Genomic DNA, 21,615 nt, shown 5'->3' with positions numbered 1-21,615 from the left:
CTACACCTTTTTTCTTCCATGATAAAAGCAAACTAAAACTACACTTTTCCCCTTCAAAGTTAAAAGTAAACTTAAACTACCCCATTTCTGAAATGATAAAAAACTGGCAAACACATCATGCACAACTTCAACTGGTAGTGCAACAAAAGTAACATGCAACACAAGAAAATAAGGGAGATAAACTGAGATAATATGGACTAAGAAGTAGCCTTCTTACAAACATTACTGCATCACTGTCCTCCTATGGTGGTGAAATATTTAGACAATTGTATTAGTTGAAATAAATTATCTACAGTTACATAACAAAGACAAGATTGGCTCTACATTCAATAAGTTTAACTTGCTTGTCCAAGTATTACGCATAAATAACATCTCAAATGTTGTCCCAAAACAGGTAGGCCTATAACATACTTTAAGTAGTTATCTAACTGGGGGGGGGGGGCATTAACGATTGGTTTTAATACCTTTAAACATACAAACACTTTTGACATTTTACTGCTCTTTGGATATTTGAATATACGACCTAATATCATGACAGTAGTACATTTAGAGTAGTTCAGAAAGGTGTTGTATAAAGAGTATTAATGTTATATACTGCTTTTGACCTATAGCACCCCTCACATGATCAACACCACTGCAATTTTCTGTAATTTGCCAAACTAATTACACCATTCCATTATAAGGTAGGTATTGATCTGATAGACAGATTAGCTATCTATAAACTAGCAAATGATTTTCCAGAAATATTGATGCATAGCTAGGATCTGGGAAATACCAGAGAGTAGGTCAGATTTTGTTTTATTTATTTATTTTAATTGAGTAAAAGACTACTAAATCTTACCTTTTTTCAAATTAGAGTGATACAAGCAGGATATCATGAGATGGTTTAAATGCACATTTTCTTTACTTTTGACTAAAGCAAACAGTCACAAACTACTTTGTTTCATTTTTAGAGCATATCTTATCATAATATATGTACCGTTTTCATTCCAATAAGCGCCCAGGGCGCTTAACAAAGTCATTCTGGGTGGGCGCTTATTTTTTACATGGTTTGCCTAATTTTTTCCTAACAGGCGTTTATTAGAAACAAATTTACATACATTATAAAAGGGTCTTGAGACGTTCTAGTAGCTTTTCTGATGCAGAAAATGTATTGCAAGTTTACACAGGACTTCTAATCCCAGCTATTTCACTGTATCGACGTCTATCTGTCACTTCCACATTAATGGTACCCTTTAGCAAATTGAAAATACCCCAGGTGGGCGCTTATTGGGGCATGGGCGCTTATTTGAATGAATACGGTACATCAAATTAAATTACCTTCCTTTTTCTTTTCCTCAAAATAAATACAAATATAAAGGGTCGGGCAGGTTGGGTAAGGTCAATCAAACATTTTTTTTTGCCTATAGCTGTATATGTTTTGGTAAGTATGGGCTTTTTCATAATCTAATGTATCATGTAAATTAAAATGCAGTGGCGGATTTAGAGGGGGGCGCACCCGGCGCGCCCCCTCTATTTTTTGCAGATCGGCGCCTGACTTTGTATGGGCGCCGAGCCGCAGCAGCGGCGGTGGTGGCTTGGCGCCCCCTCTATTGAAAATTCCTGGATCCACCCCCTGAAATGTGCACTCAAATATTGTCATAAAACAATTGGGCTATTCCAGTTGCAATCCATACACACCTATGAAAGACATAATCTTAATCTTCCAAACAGGGAGTGTGAATTTAAAATGGGGTTACCTGAATGGGTGACTCCATTTGAAATCTACAAACCTGTGCAGGAGATTAAGGTCATGTCTTCCATATGGAGTGTATGGTTTTCAACTGGAATAGCCCATTGCTGGCAATGCTCATTGAGAGAATCCATCATGCAAAACTTGACCAAAAATCAGTCCCAAATTTGGGCAAATTATAAACTTAACAACGATAATTCTCTAGATCTAATCTTAGCCCATATAAATTCATCAACAGTTGGATGAATAAGAAGCTATAATAAATCCTCTATTAATTATCAGATTTCAATAAAAGCTAAATACATTCATGGATGAGTGCAGAGCATGTTGTATGGTTTTTTTTCATCAACATGATTGCTGCTCATATCCTATGAACAAAAGGAGAAAGTAAGCACTGCAATCCAAGCAAGAAAAGAGCGCACTCCACAATACTAAACTTGCCCAAAAGTTAGTCTCAAGAAAATATTTCTTAAAGTAAAAGCACCATTGGCCTGTTCCAGTTGAAACCATGCACCCCTATTCCAGATGAAATCTATGGATTTAAATGGGGTTACCTAAATAATGGGTGACATTTTGAAATCTACACCCCCTGTGTGAGGGATTAAGATCATATCTTCCCTAAGGGGTGTACAGATTTAAACTGGAAGAGCTCATTCCACATTCTTACTATTAACCCTTACCATCCTGCATACTACAATATACTACAGCACCAAGCCACTGCACATGCATGCATCCCATGTAATACGATGACGCAATTACCGTATGTCATATACATCCAAATTCATTGGCAAGGCCAGTGAGAATGCTGTGGCTACAGGTCACCGACCTAGTGCTTGACATGCGAGAGGTCTGTGGTTAAAATCCTGACCAAAACAAACAGCTTTTTTCTCATCTTCTCTCTTTCTTCCTTCTTTCTTTCCCTTCCATTAACCCAAAAAGCGCTTTGAGAATTTGGGTTAAGTAACCTCAATTTCCCTTCATGTTGGGCTGATTTGATGAATCATCCATAAAAATGTCTTACTGTATTAGTGGTTATTTTTGTGATAAATTGTGCAATATCCAATGATGGAGATCTTTGTGTGTGTGTGTTAGTTCATGACATGCCTTAATGTTATTATATGACCAAAGTTCAAATTTGTGTGTGTTAAACTCATGAACCAAACTCTACTTGACAAATTTGTAAAAATCAAAGCAACGTGAAAATGACCATTTATACAGTCAGATTTCAATGTAATGTAACCACAGTCATGGATGAGTTTTTTTCTTTCATCTGCATGATTGCTGATTTATGCCCAAGAGATCAAGCCTAGAAAAGAACATTTGTTTCCCAGGAGGATCAGTCAAATTTCCCTCCAAATATAAAAATATTTCCCAGGAAAGTAGCTGCCTGATTTCCATATTAAAGTAAGCACTGCAAGCACTGCAATCCAAGCAAAAAAATTGCACTCCATAATGCAAAACTTTACTAAAAGTCAGTCCTAATTTGGAAAAGATTTTTAAAGTAAAAGCAACATTCCACATGCTTACCTCTATTGTTTCAGCAACATTCTGATGTTGTGGTTGATAGGTTTTGGTGGTATAGTAGTGTAAATGGGAGGTTGATTGATCATGGGATGAATAGATGAGTGTGGACAAAAATAAAACATGGTGCAAAACAAAGAGTGAATACAAACAGTTAGAAGTTAAATCTGTGAATAAAATGCTGTTAACAACTACTTGAACATAAAACATGTACAATATGCTAAATGATCATGATAACTTATACATACTTGTTGATCTACTAATCAATTATTTTATTATTTTATATTATTATATGTGGCGTCTTTATGTATATGTGTATAAATATGCCAGCACCTTGAGCAAATGCCTGCGATTTGAAACTGTCCAATGAAATGTACACTGACGTCACATCCACATCAGGGTGAAAAATATAGATTATACAATAACTGACTTATGATGGCCTACAACACTATTACTAACTATTTAGGTTTTATAGTTTCTACTCAAACTGTAATCTGATTTGATGTATGTGCACAAAAATAAACAAATGTGTATATCTATAACATAACAAATAGCATTGATACTATATGAGTGACTAATACTACGACACTTATTTTGACACTGTAAAACATGACCTGAAAATTAAAACAACAAAAGCTACATGTATGAACTTCATGGGCTGCCCTTATTGCTTGTGTGACTATTTGAATTCACTCTACAGTCAACAGCACAGAGAGGAGTCAACTGCACTGAATGTTTAACAACAAGGATGCTGAGATGTTGTCTCTCTTGTCAGAGTTGTATGCAATACTAAGAGAGCAAACCTGTGTACGCGGCATGTCACATGACGTATACATGAAGACTTGCTGCTTCAAACATTTGAATTCACAGTTTCTGGGTGACCCGAGTCACAAATAGTACTGCTATATTGTCCCTTTGCATACAATGTAGTCATCTCAAAATGAGGTTCCACTTGAAAGTGTATGTTGTGTTCCCTACACCTTTTGCACACATACTTTAGTAAGGCATTCTGGCGTATTGTGTTAATGCGTACAAGAAATGTACGAAAAACAAAATACACTTTTAGCAGCAATATGTAAGATCTATGCAAAGGGTCAAGAATGCCTTTCATCTAGTGCAGTCAGTGTAGACAATGAACATTTCATTGGGCATAGCTTCTCATCTTGAAGGTTCACTCAAAGAGCTGGCATACCCACACATTTATAGACACCCATAGCAGTGTGCACAAGACAGCTGCCTAACACATTTGATGTCATTGACTCTACTAGATTAAGTACTAAGAGTTGACAATAATGTTGATTACAAAGGGAGGCTTACCTGGGTAGGTTGAGTAGCTTGGAATGGGTTAGGGTTCGCTTTGCCTTGTACAAAATTACCCAAAGTTCCACCTGCCTGATCTACATTTGTATTATCTTGATATGTTGAACCACTGAAAGAAAGACACAGAAAAATATCACAAGTTAGAACCTAATATGGATTATTTAATTGATAAGAAAGGTTTAGGAAAATCATTCAAAAGAATCCTTGAGAAGTACATAACAGTGAGAATCTGTTTGTTGTTTGACAAACGTTTCAGAAAATCATTCTATTATTCCAAACATGTTGCTAGGTTAATTTTTAAAAATTTGACAAGAAATAACTTTGATTCTCTGTTTACAAGAATGTGAGAATTGATTTGCACTCATGACGAAGTTCAAACCCCAAATCCGCACATTTGCATGATGTAAAGAATCACACACATACAACATACAATGATGGTACAATTCCATAATACCATCACATGGGAGAGGAACTTCCATATCTATTTCATACACAGATCTTCAACAAGACTTTACCACACACTGTGGCATCACTCCTAGCTTCCAAGCCTCTAAGATAGTACTGGATGTAGTTAAATGGACTTTTAGAGATCTGTCATGGACCAACAACAATTTTATGAAGTCATTTAAAATTGGTTGATAAATCAGAAAAAAAAGCCCTAAAACCTTTTTTCTGTTCAGAAATATCTGCAAAATATGAAGAAAACTAAATGTTTATGCCCATCTTTGAGATTACAACCCCTATTGGATTTGCACAAAATTCTTTATGTGCATGCATGAAGAAGTAAGAATAGTCTCTCTTGACATGAGAAACGCAGTATCTAACTTCTTCTTCGTAGGGGTTACTTATTAGTAAATATTCTAACAAATGACATATGGGGAATAGTGTAGATTGGGACTGATGGATCTCTAATTTGTACACCATACAATGATACAGAAACACATTCTTATGTCAGCTGTACAGGGTGTATCAAAATGATTGGTACCCATCAATTTCAATGCTTATCGAAAAAGTCTGCCTCTTCCAAATACAACATTGGATACTCTGGAAATGTCCAGAATGTATAGTTTATGACTTGTTTTACAATTCATCTACAAATTATTTGGATCTTATGTTGAATTTTGATGTGTCAGACTCATCGATTATCAATGAAAACTGATGGGTACCAAACATTTTGATACAGCTTGTATTACCTGTTTCTGCTATCCTGGAATGTTATCTGCCGGCTCTGTGCAAACATATCAAATTCATCGGCTGCTGGCTCATTTGTCTGATTCGTTGCTGTGCTGCCTCCCACCAATTCTGTTGAGATCATCAAGTGATCAACAAAACACCATTAACTAGGAACTATTGCTTTACATGAACGTTTTTTTAAGACCTATGCTGAAAAACTATTCAAAAGGTATGAGTAGCACCAAGGAGACGTTCTCATAGGAAAGATCCTCCTAAGTCCGTAAAACAAATTGAATAATATCTTAATGGATTTTGTTCTAAAACAGCGAAAAGGTCATCAAATTTTATTTCTGATGTCTACCATCTACTGTGCAAAAGTTGCTATCCGATCCCGAAAACATTTGTTCAATCTCCAATCATCCCTGTATCCCTTAATATCACTGTTGGTCATCAATTATCAAAGTAAAATATACAGAGGTGTATTTTATAGTGCTTCATAATGCTAATAACAGGTTACTATTGGGTATTATTATCATGTTCAGAAACTACTTAATTTGAATTTTTCAATATGTTACAGCTCTCGTAAATATCACTGAACTCCTCCTCCCTATTTATTGTAATCAATCTCCATCAGATTCTACACTTAGTGAACAAGACATACTGTGCTACAAACATACATACAACCTTTGGTGAGCTCAAAATCTATTTGCAGTCCTTATACTAAACAGGAACATTCATAAATACTGTCAGTCATCCAGGTAAAAAATGTAATGAAATAAATATTAATTCTGTTCAACTAAACACACTTGTTTGCACTTGCTACAGTCACACATCCTATTAATGGCCAGCTCAACTCTCATCTGTGAAAATCATTGAGTTACACCCACCGATATCAATTTAAAACCGAAAATTCCAGACAAAGTGTAAGTGCCAATTCAGACAAGCAGCTCATTGGAATAATTTCAGGTACTGTGGGTACCTCAAATTATGTCAATGATAAAGTACGATATAGGCTCTATGGGCATCAGTGGGCTGGGTGCAACATCTACATGTACACCAAGTGTGCTTGCGTATTATTGAGAGACACATGCTATTGTGAATTCATGTGAGCGTAACTTGTTGATGCATGCATTCCAAATAATTTGGCCGAACACAGTTAGAGTTGAGGACTATTCTTCAACACCCTTGTGCGTATCCAGCTTTGACTTATTCCTGAGAACTAACACCTGGTTTTTGCTCATAAAGGGATGAAAGTTGTACCTTCATCAAACTTTGATTTCAGATTTACTGTTTTTAACATAATACATCCAGCACTATATATGCAACTTGTAATGTTTGTACGTTAAGATACCAGAAAATGCCAGAGGTACATTTCCTTTGATCCCTGTGAGTGATATTCCAATTGGCGGATTCCATTGATCCCAGACGGCAGATTTTCAATAGTGTTGTACATGAGGCTATATGGTGTCTGAGTTTACTCAGTATAATTTTTATTTAATTACAACTGTATTGGAATCATTAACCAATTGCTGCCTTGACTTCATCTCGGATAGGATGCCAAATTGATGTAGCTACTCCAAACAAGTGAATCTAATCAAACAAAATTGATTATTTATTTCAGGTAACTGACAGGACACAGTTGCTAAACACACAGGTAGGTATTCAGGCAACATGCTGTAGGTTTATAAGTGTCATGGTAATGTTGAACTAACGCCACAACAGTGTCAACAGCTTTACAAACAATAAACAATCAAAAATATCAAAATCAAAATAATCATAAAATCAAAAAATCAAACCGAAATACTAAATTAAACTAAAACAGAACAAAAAGCCCAATAAAGAAACTAAAATTACACGAAATAAACATAAGGAAAGGGACTATAACCAGTTTTAGAATAAATAATGTTGACATTGGTACATTTGTAAAGTCTCTACCTCCTCTGGTATACATGTGGTATAAGGCAGTCAGGCACACACATCTTGTGGCACTTGTTTTGTCTAAAATCTTATTACAGTTCGCCAGAGAAGTTAAAGGCACAATCAGTAATTTGCTAAATTGAGAAAATCACCAAAAATCAGATGTGTGTATTTTTGTACAGAGAATAGCTATGCTATTATACCTGGCAAGTGATAAGACCGAAAACAACCAAATAAGGGTAATTGATCACTGACAGTGCCTTTAAAGGAAAAAACATTCAGATATAAAAAGTAGTCAAAATGAAAAATTCAAAGAAATCTTGTAAGATTGTCCATTTCCCCATTGCTACCCTCCTAAGGTATAGTTCATTTATAAAATGAAAATAATAGACCTTCAAGCAATTTATGTTTTGCATTGATCACCCCTTGCTCACCAAGGCCAGCAAGTTGTTGCGTAAGACTTGCAGTAGCGGCGGGAGAGGGTTGGTAGGCAGGTGGCGGGCCGGGTGCGGCAGTGGCGGGGGAGGTGTCACCAAAGTCTATAAGGGCACCACCGGTCTCCTGGGGCTGTGATGGTGGGCCCAAGCTAGCCTGCAGTTTAATAGAGGGAGATATACATATTGATACTAGAGATCAAAATACAACCAACTACTAGTACATAAAAAGCAAATGCATTGTTTACAACACAGGTTTGTTTCACACATCACATACAGTATCATGTCCTACTTCAGCCAAAAAGTCTGTTTGTTTAATTTGGTATTTGCTTCCAACAAATCATTAACTTGCAATGTACATTGTTCATTGTAAGTTGATTTATTACTTGTACATGTAGCAGTACAAGCATCACTGATTTAAACTGGGAGATCGATGGCTACTTATTCTTGAATGTATTGGGGCATTGTCGGTTACATTAAAACAGTTTGGGTGCATTCTGCTACCCAACTAGGAGATCAACAGCTCCTTATTCTTCAATGTCTCTCAGTTACAAAGGATAAGCACTAGAAAAGCAGTTTATGACAAATATGTGTAGTGTACATTATATGTGAAACAAATCTGCGTTTTCTCTACATGCATTGTATACTGAACAAAATAAAGATTAAAGCTTAAATGTTGACAGGTTACAGAGGCTAACCATGAAAGTATACCTATGTGCCCAAAATCATTTTTGTCATTTGTGGCATTCAGGGCATTGGGTTTGAAAATCTAAATGCCCTCATCAATTTTGAGAGTCTTTTGGCCACATGGTCTCCTTTATTTCTAACACTGCCAATATTGATTTTCTGTTCTGTTTTTCTGGCTAGGTTGTACAATAATGGATGCCACATATGAGTTGCACTTTATTATTGTCTTAACCCCATGAGAACTACCTGCTGATTGGCCAAAAAGAAGTTTTCATTATAAATTGGACCAATCAGCAACATTGTTAGAATAATTTCACCACACAAAAAAATTGGGGTGAATTATTTGCAAAGCTCCATTCTGATTGGTGGTTAAAGTGAAGATATCATGTAATTGACCAATCAGTGGCAATCTTATATCGGCAGGTAATGCTCAGGGGGTTAAATGAATCAATGGATGTCTGACAGGAGTGACGTACTGTATGTACAAGAGCGTCATTCTTTCTTTATCATTTCTTGGTTGCCTCCTCTTAACCTGTCAAGTCCACCATGTTAAATACAATACAAAAATAATTCATTAAAACAGTTCAAACTTGTGCATCACAATATCATATTGAGCACAAAAGAGGTCTGTTCAAAACCCATGCTGACATCTATGGCTGGTGGTATAATGACATTCAATAGTAACTAATATATATATTATAGCTTAAAGCAGGGCTCTCAGTTTGTGCACTGTTGTTGTAACAATGTTAGGACAAGATTCTCATAAAAAGATTGGTGTGAATCAAAGTTTTGTTCTCCTAAGTTTACATAACATAGGTAGCTTACTAGGGTCAAAATGATTCCTACAAATATTATATTGCAACTTGCAAGAACCAAAGAGGTTAGACCCAAGGAGTACCAGCCCAAAATTGCCTGTGTGTAACAGTATGGTAAATTCACCATATTGGATTATTGCTCATGGAGGCCAAAAAGTTTACCGCCATTGTTTATCTGCTAAAGCTTCAAATGGACCGATAATCGGCATATTTAAGCTTGAGCACCACAAAGGTTTGTGCATGTAGTGTGTATCAAGCATGTTTTACACATAGAATGCAAACAACCACATATTATGAATCAAAGATTTCGGCCGTCCGGGTGCAATCAGGAGGTGCACTATTCTGTCCTCCACTAGCAACACACACGTATGATGCAGTTGGTACTCTTTGGTTCAACCTCATTGGCAAGATAGAACCAACAAATTTCTATTCCCTGATTATCTACTTGACAGCCAAGTATAATAACACTTCCAATTACTGCACATCATTATGAATAAAAGGAGATCTTGCCAACTCAACCACCAGCCATTTCTGTCGGCATAGATTTGACAGCTTCCCTCTTTGTTAATATAATATCTATACAAGTATCCTCCCTCCATTCATTATCATCTTCCTACCTGCGACAGGTGCAGATGGTTTGGTATCCTGACCCTTATCACCCTCCTTACCATCCATACAGGTGTCATATGAGGGTGGGGCATTATCAGGCTTAATAGCAAAGTTAGGTTGGATTGAAAGCAGTTAATACATATGAAATACAAAATGTAATTTTTGCTAGTTTGTTGAATGTTTACCCTCTTTTTCAGCTCAAATCATCTCATTTGATTCATCCAATGTGTATATCAAAGGATACGTACATACACTAATGAAAGATGTAAACTGTATTCAATATCAGTATAATGTCAACTTATGCCTGATATCTCTTATCCAACTAGTGTGTGAACAAGTGAGTGCATGTATTCTTTGGTTACCTTATGTTTGTTAAAAAACATTAATGCTTTTTTGCGCATGAGCCACAAGCCAGTGGCGTAGCTAGGGGTTGTGACGCCCAGGGCTAAGGATACATAATAGCAGTCCTCCCCATTCTTTGAAACAACCGTGTGCACAAATAGGGCCTATCACTCATTAATTTTGGTTATAATGAAGTTGCATATCAGCCTTAAATTGATAAATGATTTTGTGCTGAAATGCGCCTGAAGCGCGTGCAAATTTTGACTTTCATCGCTAGTAGCTTGTTAGTATGCGCTTGAAGCGTGTGAAAATTTTGACTTTCATCGCTAGGAGGCGCAGAATCGATGCTGAATTGGTCAATTGGCGCCCCTAAGGGTGGCACCCAGGCACGTGCCCCCCTTTGCCCCCCCTGTCGCTACGCCACTGCCAGAAGCTTATATCGAACCGCCCTTTTATGTGTACATGTATGCACTTTGCAATTAACTTTATGTGCCTGATTCAATACAGCAGAATATGCACCTATATCACTACTCAACTTGAGGTAAACCAAAGGTCTGTAGGCATATGCTTCTCTGTGTGTTTTGAATAAAATTTGTTAATGAAAAGTGTATCAAAAGTATGTAATGACACATTAGCTCAAACAGCTTTTCTATCCTAGATAAAGCAAAAATGTGCATGTTAACTTCATATGCGAAATAGGTACATGTTAAGCTTGCACATAAAAATCTGATTTCAAATCCAAATTCTAGATGATCTTTCTGACAACTCTGGTGGGATACACAATATAATTGGATGTAATTATTTGCAGCCAATTATATTTATTTAATGATATCTTTAAATTGAGGGTAAACCCTGCTCAGTACAAAACAATATAAAATACACATAAAACTTCCAAATATACAACTTATAGAATACAGTGACTTTCAAACATATTATTATAATTGACTTACAGGAGGTGGAATGGCTGCAGGTTGAGTGGGTTGTGGCTGCTGTGCACCAGGCTGACTCTGCCTGTAGCGTTCAAAGCGATCATATCGCACAAAAACATTATTTAAGTCATCATTTACTCTCAACAGCTCACCTGAAAACAAAGATATATAGATGTATACGGTGATGCACATACTGCATTGCAATTACTTTTGATTTAGTGTTGGTTGGAAACATTGTTGAAGTAGGTATACATTTCACGTTTGTATTTTCTAACATTTTGGGAAATAATTTGATATATTTTAAGCTCTTCACTTTGTAATAAAGAAATAATCCATTTTTGTAATATTTTTTGCTCTGCTTACTACATTCATACAAAATCTGTTCATCTTCAAGAGACATAACCATGCAACGACAACTGAAAACTTTACAACATCAATTTGCTTACAAAATCTAACTGGATTTTGCAACAACAAATTTCATATTTTCTTGTTCTTTTTACAGAATGCACAAAACTTGAACTTCAAAAGAAGAGCTACACATTGTGTTTTTTTTTTATAAAGTTGCAAGTCAGGAGCAATACATTTATATGATTATAATTCAATTATGAAATATACCAACTAAACCACATACTACCTAAACATTTGACCTTCTGGTAGCTACGTTTAAAACAAGGATTTTCTACCAACTTACCGGTAACTTCTTCATTGTCAACCCTATCAAGTAACTGTACAAGTCTAGCCTGCATTGCCCTACAAGTACGGTTCAAATCCTGAAAGTTTACAAACAAATCAGATATATCTTTGAGAATTGTCAAGAATATATGGACATATATATAGTACTGGATTAAGGAAGGGTAGAAGAATCACTTGTCTCCTTGGGCAGAAATTTGTTTAGTTTGTTTTCAAATTTTATTTTGTTATTGTGGTACATTGTTTCTCCTTTTTAATGTAAAACAATAATTATTCATAGTTCTTATGGCTGGATGAGTCTCAGGGACAGTCCACTTGAATTGTTGCAAATTCAGTTGTAAATATCAATAAGGTGATCAATAATTATAGTAAAATCAAATTTGATACTCAATTTCACATCAATAACTCATTCATAATGACCAATTGATTGGCTTAGCATTAGTTCACATTCTGTGTCAACTCCAGATTAAGCTTCAATATTACCTGCAAGAGATCCAGGTCATCTGGCGATTCTTGTCCGGGTGTCATCTCCGTCAGCATCTCAGACATCACCCTCACGTTGCCCAGCACGGTGTCCAGATCCCTCCTGAGTTTGGACAGTTGATCTGGTGTAAGAGATGTCAGAGGTTGGTCTAGTGGCTGTTGTGGTTGCTGTTGAGGGGGCATCTGCTGAGGGGGCATCTGCTGAGGGGCATCTGCTGTGGCTGATGCTGGGGTGGAGCCATCATCTGTTGCTGGGGTGGGGACTGGCCACCGTGTGTTTGAGTAGGCTGTGATGATGAAGCAAAAAACATTTTGTTGAAATGAAGATGTGATGGTCTCAGTATTGACAAAGAACATATCTGAGTCACTTGAGGTGTAAGAGTACCATAAATACCATTTACTGAAATGGTATCAAATACTGCCATAGATGATAAATGAACAGATGAAACCAATTGAAAGTAAGCAAATTCACACCTTAACATATACTGAAGGCTAATGATTTCGTGAAGTGCACAAGACATAATTGTGATACCGACTTTTCGTCTATGTCTACTAAGAACAATTGTATATTATTCAGATACATAAGGCATAGGCATGTATACATGACAGAGGCACTCAAGCAGAACAAATAGCTGAACTTGCCAAAAATAGTGGTGCTTGGAGATACCTTGTGGTCACATTCTCCGCAGCCGAAGGATGGTGATGAGGATGAGGATGTATGCAAGATACATAAAAACCACACAAGCTTTGCAAAAATGTTTATGTATACTAACTTGTGGAAACCACATAATTAACTGAATGGTGTCAGAGCCTAGATAAAATTGATTCAGATGGTGACAGATAGAGGGATTCCTTTGTACCAACGTGTGGATGCCATTGTGTTTAATATATGCTTGTCATCGACAACTAAGAAACAGAACGTTCTAAATGAGAATGTATGTGCACTACTTTTGTTGCAAACCATAGCATGACTTCCAATGTGTCTTGGCGTGTTATTGTGACAGGACTGGGCACTGAATGTCTCAAAATTATGTTTCAGATGTTGGAGGTAAATGTCATGTATTGAAAGTTCCTCAGTTCAGTGTCAGAGTTCTACATAACTTCCCCTAATCAAAAGAGAGTAATTCAACAAATTTGGAATCAAACTTGTATTGAAATCAGTTCATATCGTATTACCTGTCTTGTAGGGGCTTGTCTCACCATGTTGGCACCTGGGTCCACTTCAGGGGTCATCTGTGTCAAGATTGACATGAAAAAGATAATGACACACAATGTTACCAAATACCAAGTTTCTGGGAGTACTTATAGATGAAAACTTAACATGATTGAAAGTGTTATATCAATTGTATAACAAAAAAAGTTTCAAGGAATATTGGTGTAATGAACAAATTCATATTCTTTGTACCAGATTGCACTCTGTATACTCTATACTTTTTATACTTTTATTCAACCTTATTTGAGCTATGGAATATTAATATGGGGAAACCTATTTGTAAATAATAAAGAAGGAGGTGGCCTGTATGATTCAGCCTAGCAGGGTGTAAGACAATGCAAGACACAATTAATATATGTGACGATTGGAAATAAATGATGCAAGCCTGAGAAATTGTGATTTAAATGATGATTTTTGGGCTCAAGTAAACTGGCATATGAAAATTTTGACAGAGAAAAATATCATCAGGACTCAGCTGTGATTGAACCCCGGCCGCTTAGACACAGTGAGAGAGTTATCATGGGGACTTTAGTTGAGAAGAATTTTCCAACCATTTTACATGTACGCCTGTACGATTCGTAACTTACTAGTTGCCATAGCAAACTTGAAATCAATGAAATAATGGAAAATTAAAATATAATCATAATCAACATGTGTATACGGCCATCTATAAAACCTCATTTGGACTTGTTCTTCAAGTGCAATGTACATGCAGGACAATAGGTACTATCAGTGAGATATAATGCACTTAACTGAATTGAAAGGTCTGGCTATTTATATACATTTATAATAGTCAAAGCCCATTATGTTAGTTCTATCAAGGCTATGGCCTGTGATAATATAGTACTCACTCAATACAAAGGTGAGTAAATTAAATATGACATTGAACACTTTTTTATGCATGCAGAATTGCAGATAGTAAAGCAGTTGCCCTACTTGTTTTAGTGTCATCAGCTTGGAATGATTAGTTTTACATGTACAATTGTACATGTATAACAACAGTCATGTTAAATGGCAATGTTTAATTGCATACATATGTACATGTATGTGAAATAATTGATAATATGAAATAGCAACATTATTATGTAGCACAGCTTTTAAATCTTGAAATCCTGGGAAATGATTCAATAAGTAAAACGAACACTAAACAACAGACAAAAAACAAACAAACAAACAAACAAAACCTCTTGTTTCAACTTATTTGCACACTATTTAACTACAAATCACATTTTTGCCATCTGCATTATTGGGGCCATTTTGTATTTTGTTTAATTTGCAAATATTTTAGCATAAAAAATGTCTACCTGCTATGCATAAAAACAGGTCGATCTGTAAAAATCCTGACCCTGGGACCTCCCATTTCCTGACACATGTGCAGTAAGCGTAACATTAAAAACTAGTGATAAAGATTTTCATAGAAATGGAAAGGAAACAGAAAGTAGAGATTCCTGTTTCTAAATTTAACCAAAATGATTTTTTTTGCCAGAAGTTTTGTAGTTCAAACAAATCTGAATGTATTTAGGAGTTATACACATGGGTGTTCACCAATGACTCAAAAAGAAGAATGTACACTCTGTGTCTCTGTTGTGGAGCCAATCACCTTTATTTTAGTGCACATTTCATGCAAATAACGAATTGAAGGATTTGTAACACTTTCTGTAGTAAATTGTTGAGTGCCACACCCCAGCAGCAAACCTGTTCAAAATGACATTTGGCTAGCGAAGACACCCGATTTCTGTGCATACAAAATAAATACTTACTCTTTGTGGTGTGTGAATTTTATGCAAATAACGAATTGACGGATTTGTAAAACTTTCTGAAGTAAATTGCGGGGTGCCACACCCCAGCAGCAAACTGTTCAAAAGGACATTTGGCTAGCTAAGACACCCGATTTCTGTGCATAAAAAATAAATACTTACTCTTTGTGGTGTGTGAATTGGTGACAATGCGTCTAAGTCTGTCGCAGGGAACTCAATTCCCTTTTGTCTCATCTCCTCGTAAACTTTTACCACTCCCTGCAGATCGGGGGCGCTTCTGAATGCATCTGACCACGTCTGAATCACGCTGAGGATCTTCTCTTGGACCACCGTGGGTGGATTGATGTTGGGCTGGATGATCTTGACCAGTTCCTGAATGAAGTCCCTCTTGCAGACCAACACATGAAATCGATGACCGCAATTCTTGACACACGTCTCCAGCACCTAAATGGATTTTAAAACAATCAAACATTGACACTTAAAGGCACTATCAGTATTTCCCTATATTGTTTTTTTAATTATCAAACATACATTTTGAAAAAGTAGAGGTGTGCAAACATACTCTACAGGCTACTGAAATTTTAGTTAATGTAGGAGGTTTCTGTGTGTATGGACACAACACAGCACAAAGAATTGAACAACAAACCACACAACGGGAGATTTATTCTATGTATACATGTATCAGAACATTAATAGAATTTGGAACTGAGGTATTCTCACATTACACAATTAAAGGATAACATTTAAAATGTGCATAAAATAAATAAATTAAGATTTCTCCTAAGTTGTCTTCAAATCAGTATTTGTGCAGTGAGTATAATTAAAATGGTAATGTAATATTTTTCCACTTTAGGTGACGAGTTGCCTAAGATAAAATTAATATGTTATTCAGACATATATCTTCCAAATGGTCTGCCATGACATGGATTTGCTTGACTTTGCACTGAATAAACAATACTGATAATGGCTGAGTCATCAACACAGACACCAACTGTGCATTATGTATCAAAACTATAACAATACAATATAACAATACATGTTTAAAGTCTTTACATTTCTAAACCACTGCATAAAATGTCAAAATGAGCGAAGACATTGTTTTTTCCGAAAATTGTTACCAACTGTTATTCAGCTCCAGCGACACCTCATTAATTCTTGGATCTTTGGATGCATTGTATTTGTAGTATAGTATTAGCATTTTACTTTGAAAAATCAATATAACAGGGCTGCAGTGCCAGTTTCACTGAGTTTGCATGCTCCTCCAGTGAACATAGCTACAATCCTACCCAGTATAAATATGCATGAGGTGTCAATGGAATTGTTAAAAATAGAAATTAAGCAATCCAGAATTAAACAATTAACAAAATATACAAGCCTTATTTGACATGCAACAGAAACATCATCTTCTGTGTAAAATAAATCTTCCTTTACAAATTATACAAAATAGCCCTTTTAACAATTAATTTTCAAACCAATTTCAATTTATATTTTTCTTGCATGTTATACAAAATAATTAAAATATATTCACAATTGCACAAAGCAAGCATGTCATACTGAATAAAATCAGATGGAATTCCAAATTCAAATATATTGCATAATGTAATTTAATGCAAGTTGAAATTTACTCATATTAATTAATTATAAACAGCATACCACTGCCAACAAAAGTACAAAAGCAAGCAATGTAACACTACACTATCATATTGCAAGGATACGCTATATAAAATCATCACTGACAAGTTTAGCAAATTGGATGATGGATCATTACATCCTTTCATCACAGGACAATTTCATAGGTCATTTGCTTCAATATCAAGTCAATATAAACAAATAAATTCACTGTTGCTCAGCACTGTACCATTGTCATTTAATAGCTCATGGGTTATGCAAGGTTGAAGGTAGTGGATTGTCTCATTAATTGGGAACAATAAAATAATATTGTGGCAGTACATTCTTGCTGCACATTGATCAACATTGTTTCCAATTACATTTGGAAATACGAAAAGAAATCTATGTTGAATTTGTCAATTTTGAATCTTCATAACACAACACAAAAAGAAATCACTCATTCCAATGACCCATCATAAATCCAAATGTGGTCATGTTATGACAATATGATTGATACGGTTGTTTGATTCCATATTTGCTACCAAAAACTCTAAACCAGGCCTGAGGGTGTGTCTGTGAAAAAAAGTACATGTATTAAATTTGAATATAAATGAAGTGTAATTTAATAAAATTTTGTAATAAAACATATCCTGAAAATTGATGATTATGAAATTTGTGAGAAAGGAATGACCTTTCATATCAATTTATGCAATCCCTGTTTTGATTCAATAAATAAAAAATTCAAAATATTTTCTTCTTGAATTCTTTCTATTCTGTTCAATCATCAGAAATCACTAGTGACAGAGAGTGAGGGTGCAATATTAATACAACCGCTGGAGCAATACAGCTCTAAATTTGGAAACATAATTGTTTTAATGGTATTGGTATGTAAGATAGAAAATAGAACATGAACATGTTATAGGACCTCACCTCACCCCTTATTTATGTCTGAAAAACATCCTTCACCATGGGAGCTAGCTACATAGTTTGGTATGCATGAGCTACAGCTGAATTTTATTTTGCAAGTCAATATGAACACCGTGGAAGATAATACATTGTGTGACAAAACAAACAACGCTTCTCTAGTATACGTTGCCATTCCCTATTCGATATCAGATGATATCTTGGTATAACATAGGTATTGAATTATATTACTGTTATTTTTGTTGGTTTCAAATCATCTCTTTGGTTAACCCTTGAGAGAGGGAGGCTCATTTTGATGTGTACATGTATGTGGCTCAAAATATGCTAAGGTGTCATATTATAGCCATATATTTTGACATCTTTTTTTAAAAATAATAATTATAGAAATGGAATATTTGCTAGTTTAGTGGCAAGTTTAGGTAGTAAAGACATAGCATACACAATTTAAGTAAAATTCTTTCACTCTAAATAATAAAAAATATATAAAATAGCTGTAAAAATGCCTATTTTTACACTTTTATTTGTAACATGCCAAGAGACGCCTTTTTTCAACAGCTTTTAATTTTTTTTATGGATCCTTATAGAAATTCATGTGACCTGTTTCCCAAAATGGTGCATTAAACCAATCAAAAAAACAGAAAGAGGCATTATGAATTATAAGTTAACAGATCAAAAAAGGATTTAAAAGTTTGCCTTATGTATGTTACTATTGTCTGTCAAACTTTTGATTGATTTTGAAGTCCCTCAGTTTTTTATAAACAAAGACTTGAAGCATAAACTAAAGGGTAAATCTATTGTAAATAACTTCATTTCTCCATATTATAATCAATTTGTAAGTGACTGCCATCTTTTTTGAACATATAACAATTTTAAAATTTTTCTTGAAATGTCTGTCAAATAGTAACATACGCAAGACGGTGCTGTAATTCCTGCTAAACTAGGGTGATACAGCTAATTATGCTACATGACATAGCATTTAGCTCCACCTAGCTTTGTGGCACTATCACTTTGTGAGGAGAAGCTTTTTGATGACACAATCCATTGTTAAGTGTTGTCTGTCAAACATTTGTACGCATAAGTAACATACATAAGATTTGTATGTGTCTGTCAAAAGTAACATACATAATACGTTTAAAAAATTAAAAATCACTTGATGTTCACATTATTATGATAGTTTAGAGTTTATAAAAGTGTTTTAAAACATGTGATTTATAAACTGCATGTGATCTTTATTCAATTTCCCATCTTGAACTACTGTTTTTGCCAAATTATTATTCTGTATGTTACATTTGACAGACATCTTGCGTATGTTATGGCTTGACAGACACACATATTTTATTTATAACAATTTATCCTCCTTATTGTAATATTTGGACACATTTTTTTCCACAATCAGTTGGTGTAGGTCCTACACCTAAATAACCACAAAATACCTTATGTAATACTTTATAAATTTTTATTTGATTGCAGAAAATCATCAAAATTGTGTCTGTCACATATAACGTACGCAGGGCTAGAAAATTAAATTTGTGAAGTAAATGGTCTATAACTTATCTTTCTTTTAGTGTATTATGAACGATATATGTGCATACTATAATTTAAACCTGGTTGGAGACCAAAAGAAAAGAGCTGGAAAAATAATTGTGTGTTACACTTTTATGACACCTTAGCTTATTTTGAGCCATGTTGGCACAATTTTTGTTTACAACTTGAAATCCAAGCTTCTATACAAATATGATATTTTTTGCAGTTGCTTTCTCTGTATAAGGCAGAAAACAAAATAAAATAAAATGCCAAACACATGTAACCAAATAAATGTACATAATTCACAATGAAAGAACAAATGAAATAAATGAATAAATAATCTTGGTTTATATTAAATTGGTTATCGTAATTATTTTGATCTTGCTATATTATATTTTATTTTTTTAAACATGGAGTCGATACAATGCAAACCTTTCATTTAAACAGAAAACCTAATAATAAACAAACCCTAACACTTCAATGTCACAGCAAGCAAAGCTTCATCTTGAGTGACTAGACCTAGAAGTGAGAACTCTTTTAAAAGGTTGCATACATTGTGTGTCTGGCATTAATTGCATTGTGAAATGTCACCTATAAATAAAACAAAAGGTATAGCTGCTTTCTTGGGAGTGGAGTGTTCATATCCACATAAATGCATAGTCCTGGTCAGCTCCTCTAATAAATGCCCCGGCATAATATTGCATGCCATATTGTGTGAATATGCTTTAAACTATAGCATCAGTAGCAGGCTGGGAAATAAGAAGCGTCGGACCAGGGGCTACTTTGTAAAAACAATAGCCCCTGGTTCACAGGGTTTTACAGGTAACCAGGGGCTATTTTCAATGAACCAGGAGCAGGGTCAGAATTTCGGCGTGAATCGATTCTCGCAAAGATTCTCGTAAACAGATTTACGTAAATCAAAGTTGACTCTCGCAAACGTTTGTAGTTTACACAGAAGTTGATTTACGAGAATCAAATGATTCCATAAATTCATTCTGCAAGAATCAAGATTGATTCTCGCACTGTGAAACGAAATTCTGACCCTGCAGGAGCCAAATGGCCCCTGGTCCCACTTATTTATGACCAGGGACTATTTTCAATGAACCAGGGACTAAAGCTTGGTTATTGCCATGAAAGGCCAGAAACAAGCGCCAGATAAGGGGCTACTTTGTAAAAAAAATTGCCCCTGGTTTACAGGGTTTTACAGGGAACCAGAGGCTATTTTCAATGAACCAGGAGGAGCCAAATGGCCCCTGGTCCCACTTATTTCCCAGCCTGAAATGGTGGCTATCACAATAAATTGCATGAAACAAAATCTATTCAAACTTAAATTTCCACCTGGTTCATTGCCAAATTATGGTAAGAATCACATCCTTACTTTAAATCCACTTTGTGATGTAATTTAGTAGTATTTACTGTGAATACACTGTTATGTGAGCGCTGCCACATTGGATTTGAGCCTGCAATCAACCTGGAAGTGAGTCATACTTTGCGATTTTGCCCTTGATTTTTAAGCTTTTTTTACTGAACATTTGCTTCTGATATTGATAAATACCTCCCTTCACAAAATATTGCACACCCTAGTTAAAGGTGTTTATGGTAAGTCAGCAAAAGGAAAGTGTTCATGTAAATGTGGGTATAAAAATAAGGTTAGAGTAATAACTAATAAATAAAGTTAATAAAAATCCTATAAATCGAGCACAGCAATCATGAATTGTTTGATGCAGCCTGTATGTATTTTCATATTACATTGAAGCATTGGGAAAAGGTTATTTAGACCAAGGAAATGTGCATGAAGAACAATCCAGGAATATCTTTTCCTAGTTTATATCATTAACGGCTCACATAATCTGAAAGTGGGAAAAAAATAATTTCCTGGCTTCATCAGTTGATTTTTCTAGCTTCTAAAAGCAGTCATGATGTCACTTTTGATCATG

General features: G+C 35.2%; 1 protein-coding gene across 1 annotated transcript in view; it reads right to left on the bottom strand.

The window, feature by feature from the left end:
* Positions 1 to 21,615, bottom strand: part of LOC140159662 (TOM1-like protein 2) — a 33,831-nt gene that overhangs the window by 7,611 nt on the left and 4,605 nt on the right. Inside the window, exons 4-14 of the mRNA XM_072183161.1 lie at positions 15,785 to 16,066; positions 13,829 to 13,885; positions 12,924 to 12,939; positions 12,653 to 12,864; positions 12,171 to 12,249; positions 11,501 to 11,631; positions 8,098 to 8,254; positions 5,767 to 5,875; positions 4,571 to 4,682; positions 3,260 to 3,280; positions 218 to 241 (exon numbers count right to left, since the gene is read on the bottom strand). Of these exons, the coding sequence (XP_072039262.1) occupies positions 218 to 241; positions 3,260 to 3,280; positions 4,571 to 4,682; positions 5,767 to 5,875; positions 8,098 to 8,254; positions 11,501 to 11,631; positions 12,171 to 12,249; positions 12,653 to 12,864; positions 12,924 to 12,939; positions 13,829 to 13,885; positions 15,785 to 16,066 (1,200 nt within the window). The remainder of the gene's footprint in view (positions 1 to 217; positions 242 to 3,259; positions 3,281 to 4,570; positions 4,683 to 5,766; positions 5,876 to 8,097; positions 8,255 to 11,500; positions 11,632 to 12,170; positions 12,250 to 12,652; positions 12,865 to 12,923; positions 12,940 to 13,828; positions 13,886 to 15,784; positions 16,067 to 21,615) is intronic.

The sequence above is a fragment of the Amphiura filiformis genome, chromosome 1 (genome assembly GCF_039555335.1).
Source record: "Amphiura filiformis chromosome 1, Afil_fr2py, whole genome shotgun sequence".
NCBI classification, from domain to species: Eukaryota; Metazoa; Echinodermata; class Ophiuroidea; order Amphilepidida; family Amphiuridae; genus Amphiura; species Amphiura filiformis.
This window is presented reverse-complemented; position numbering and strand designations above follow the sequence as displayed.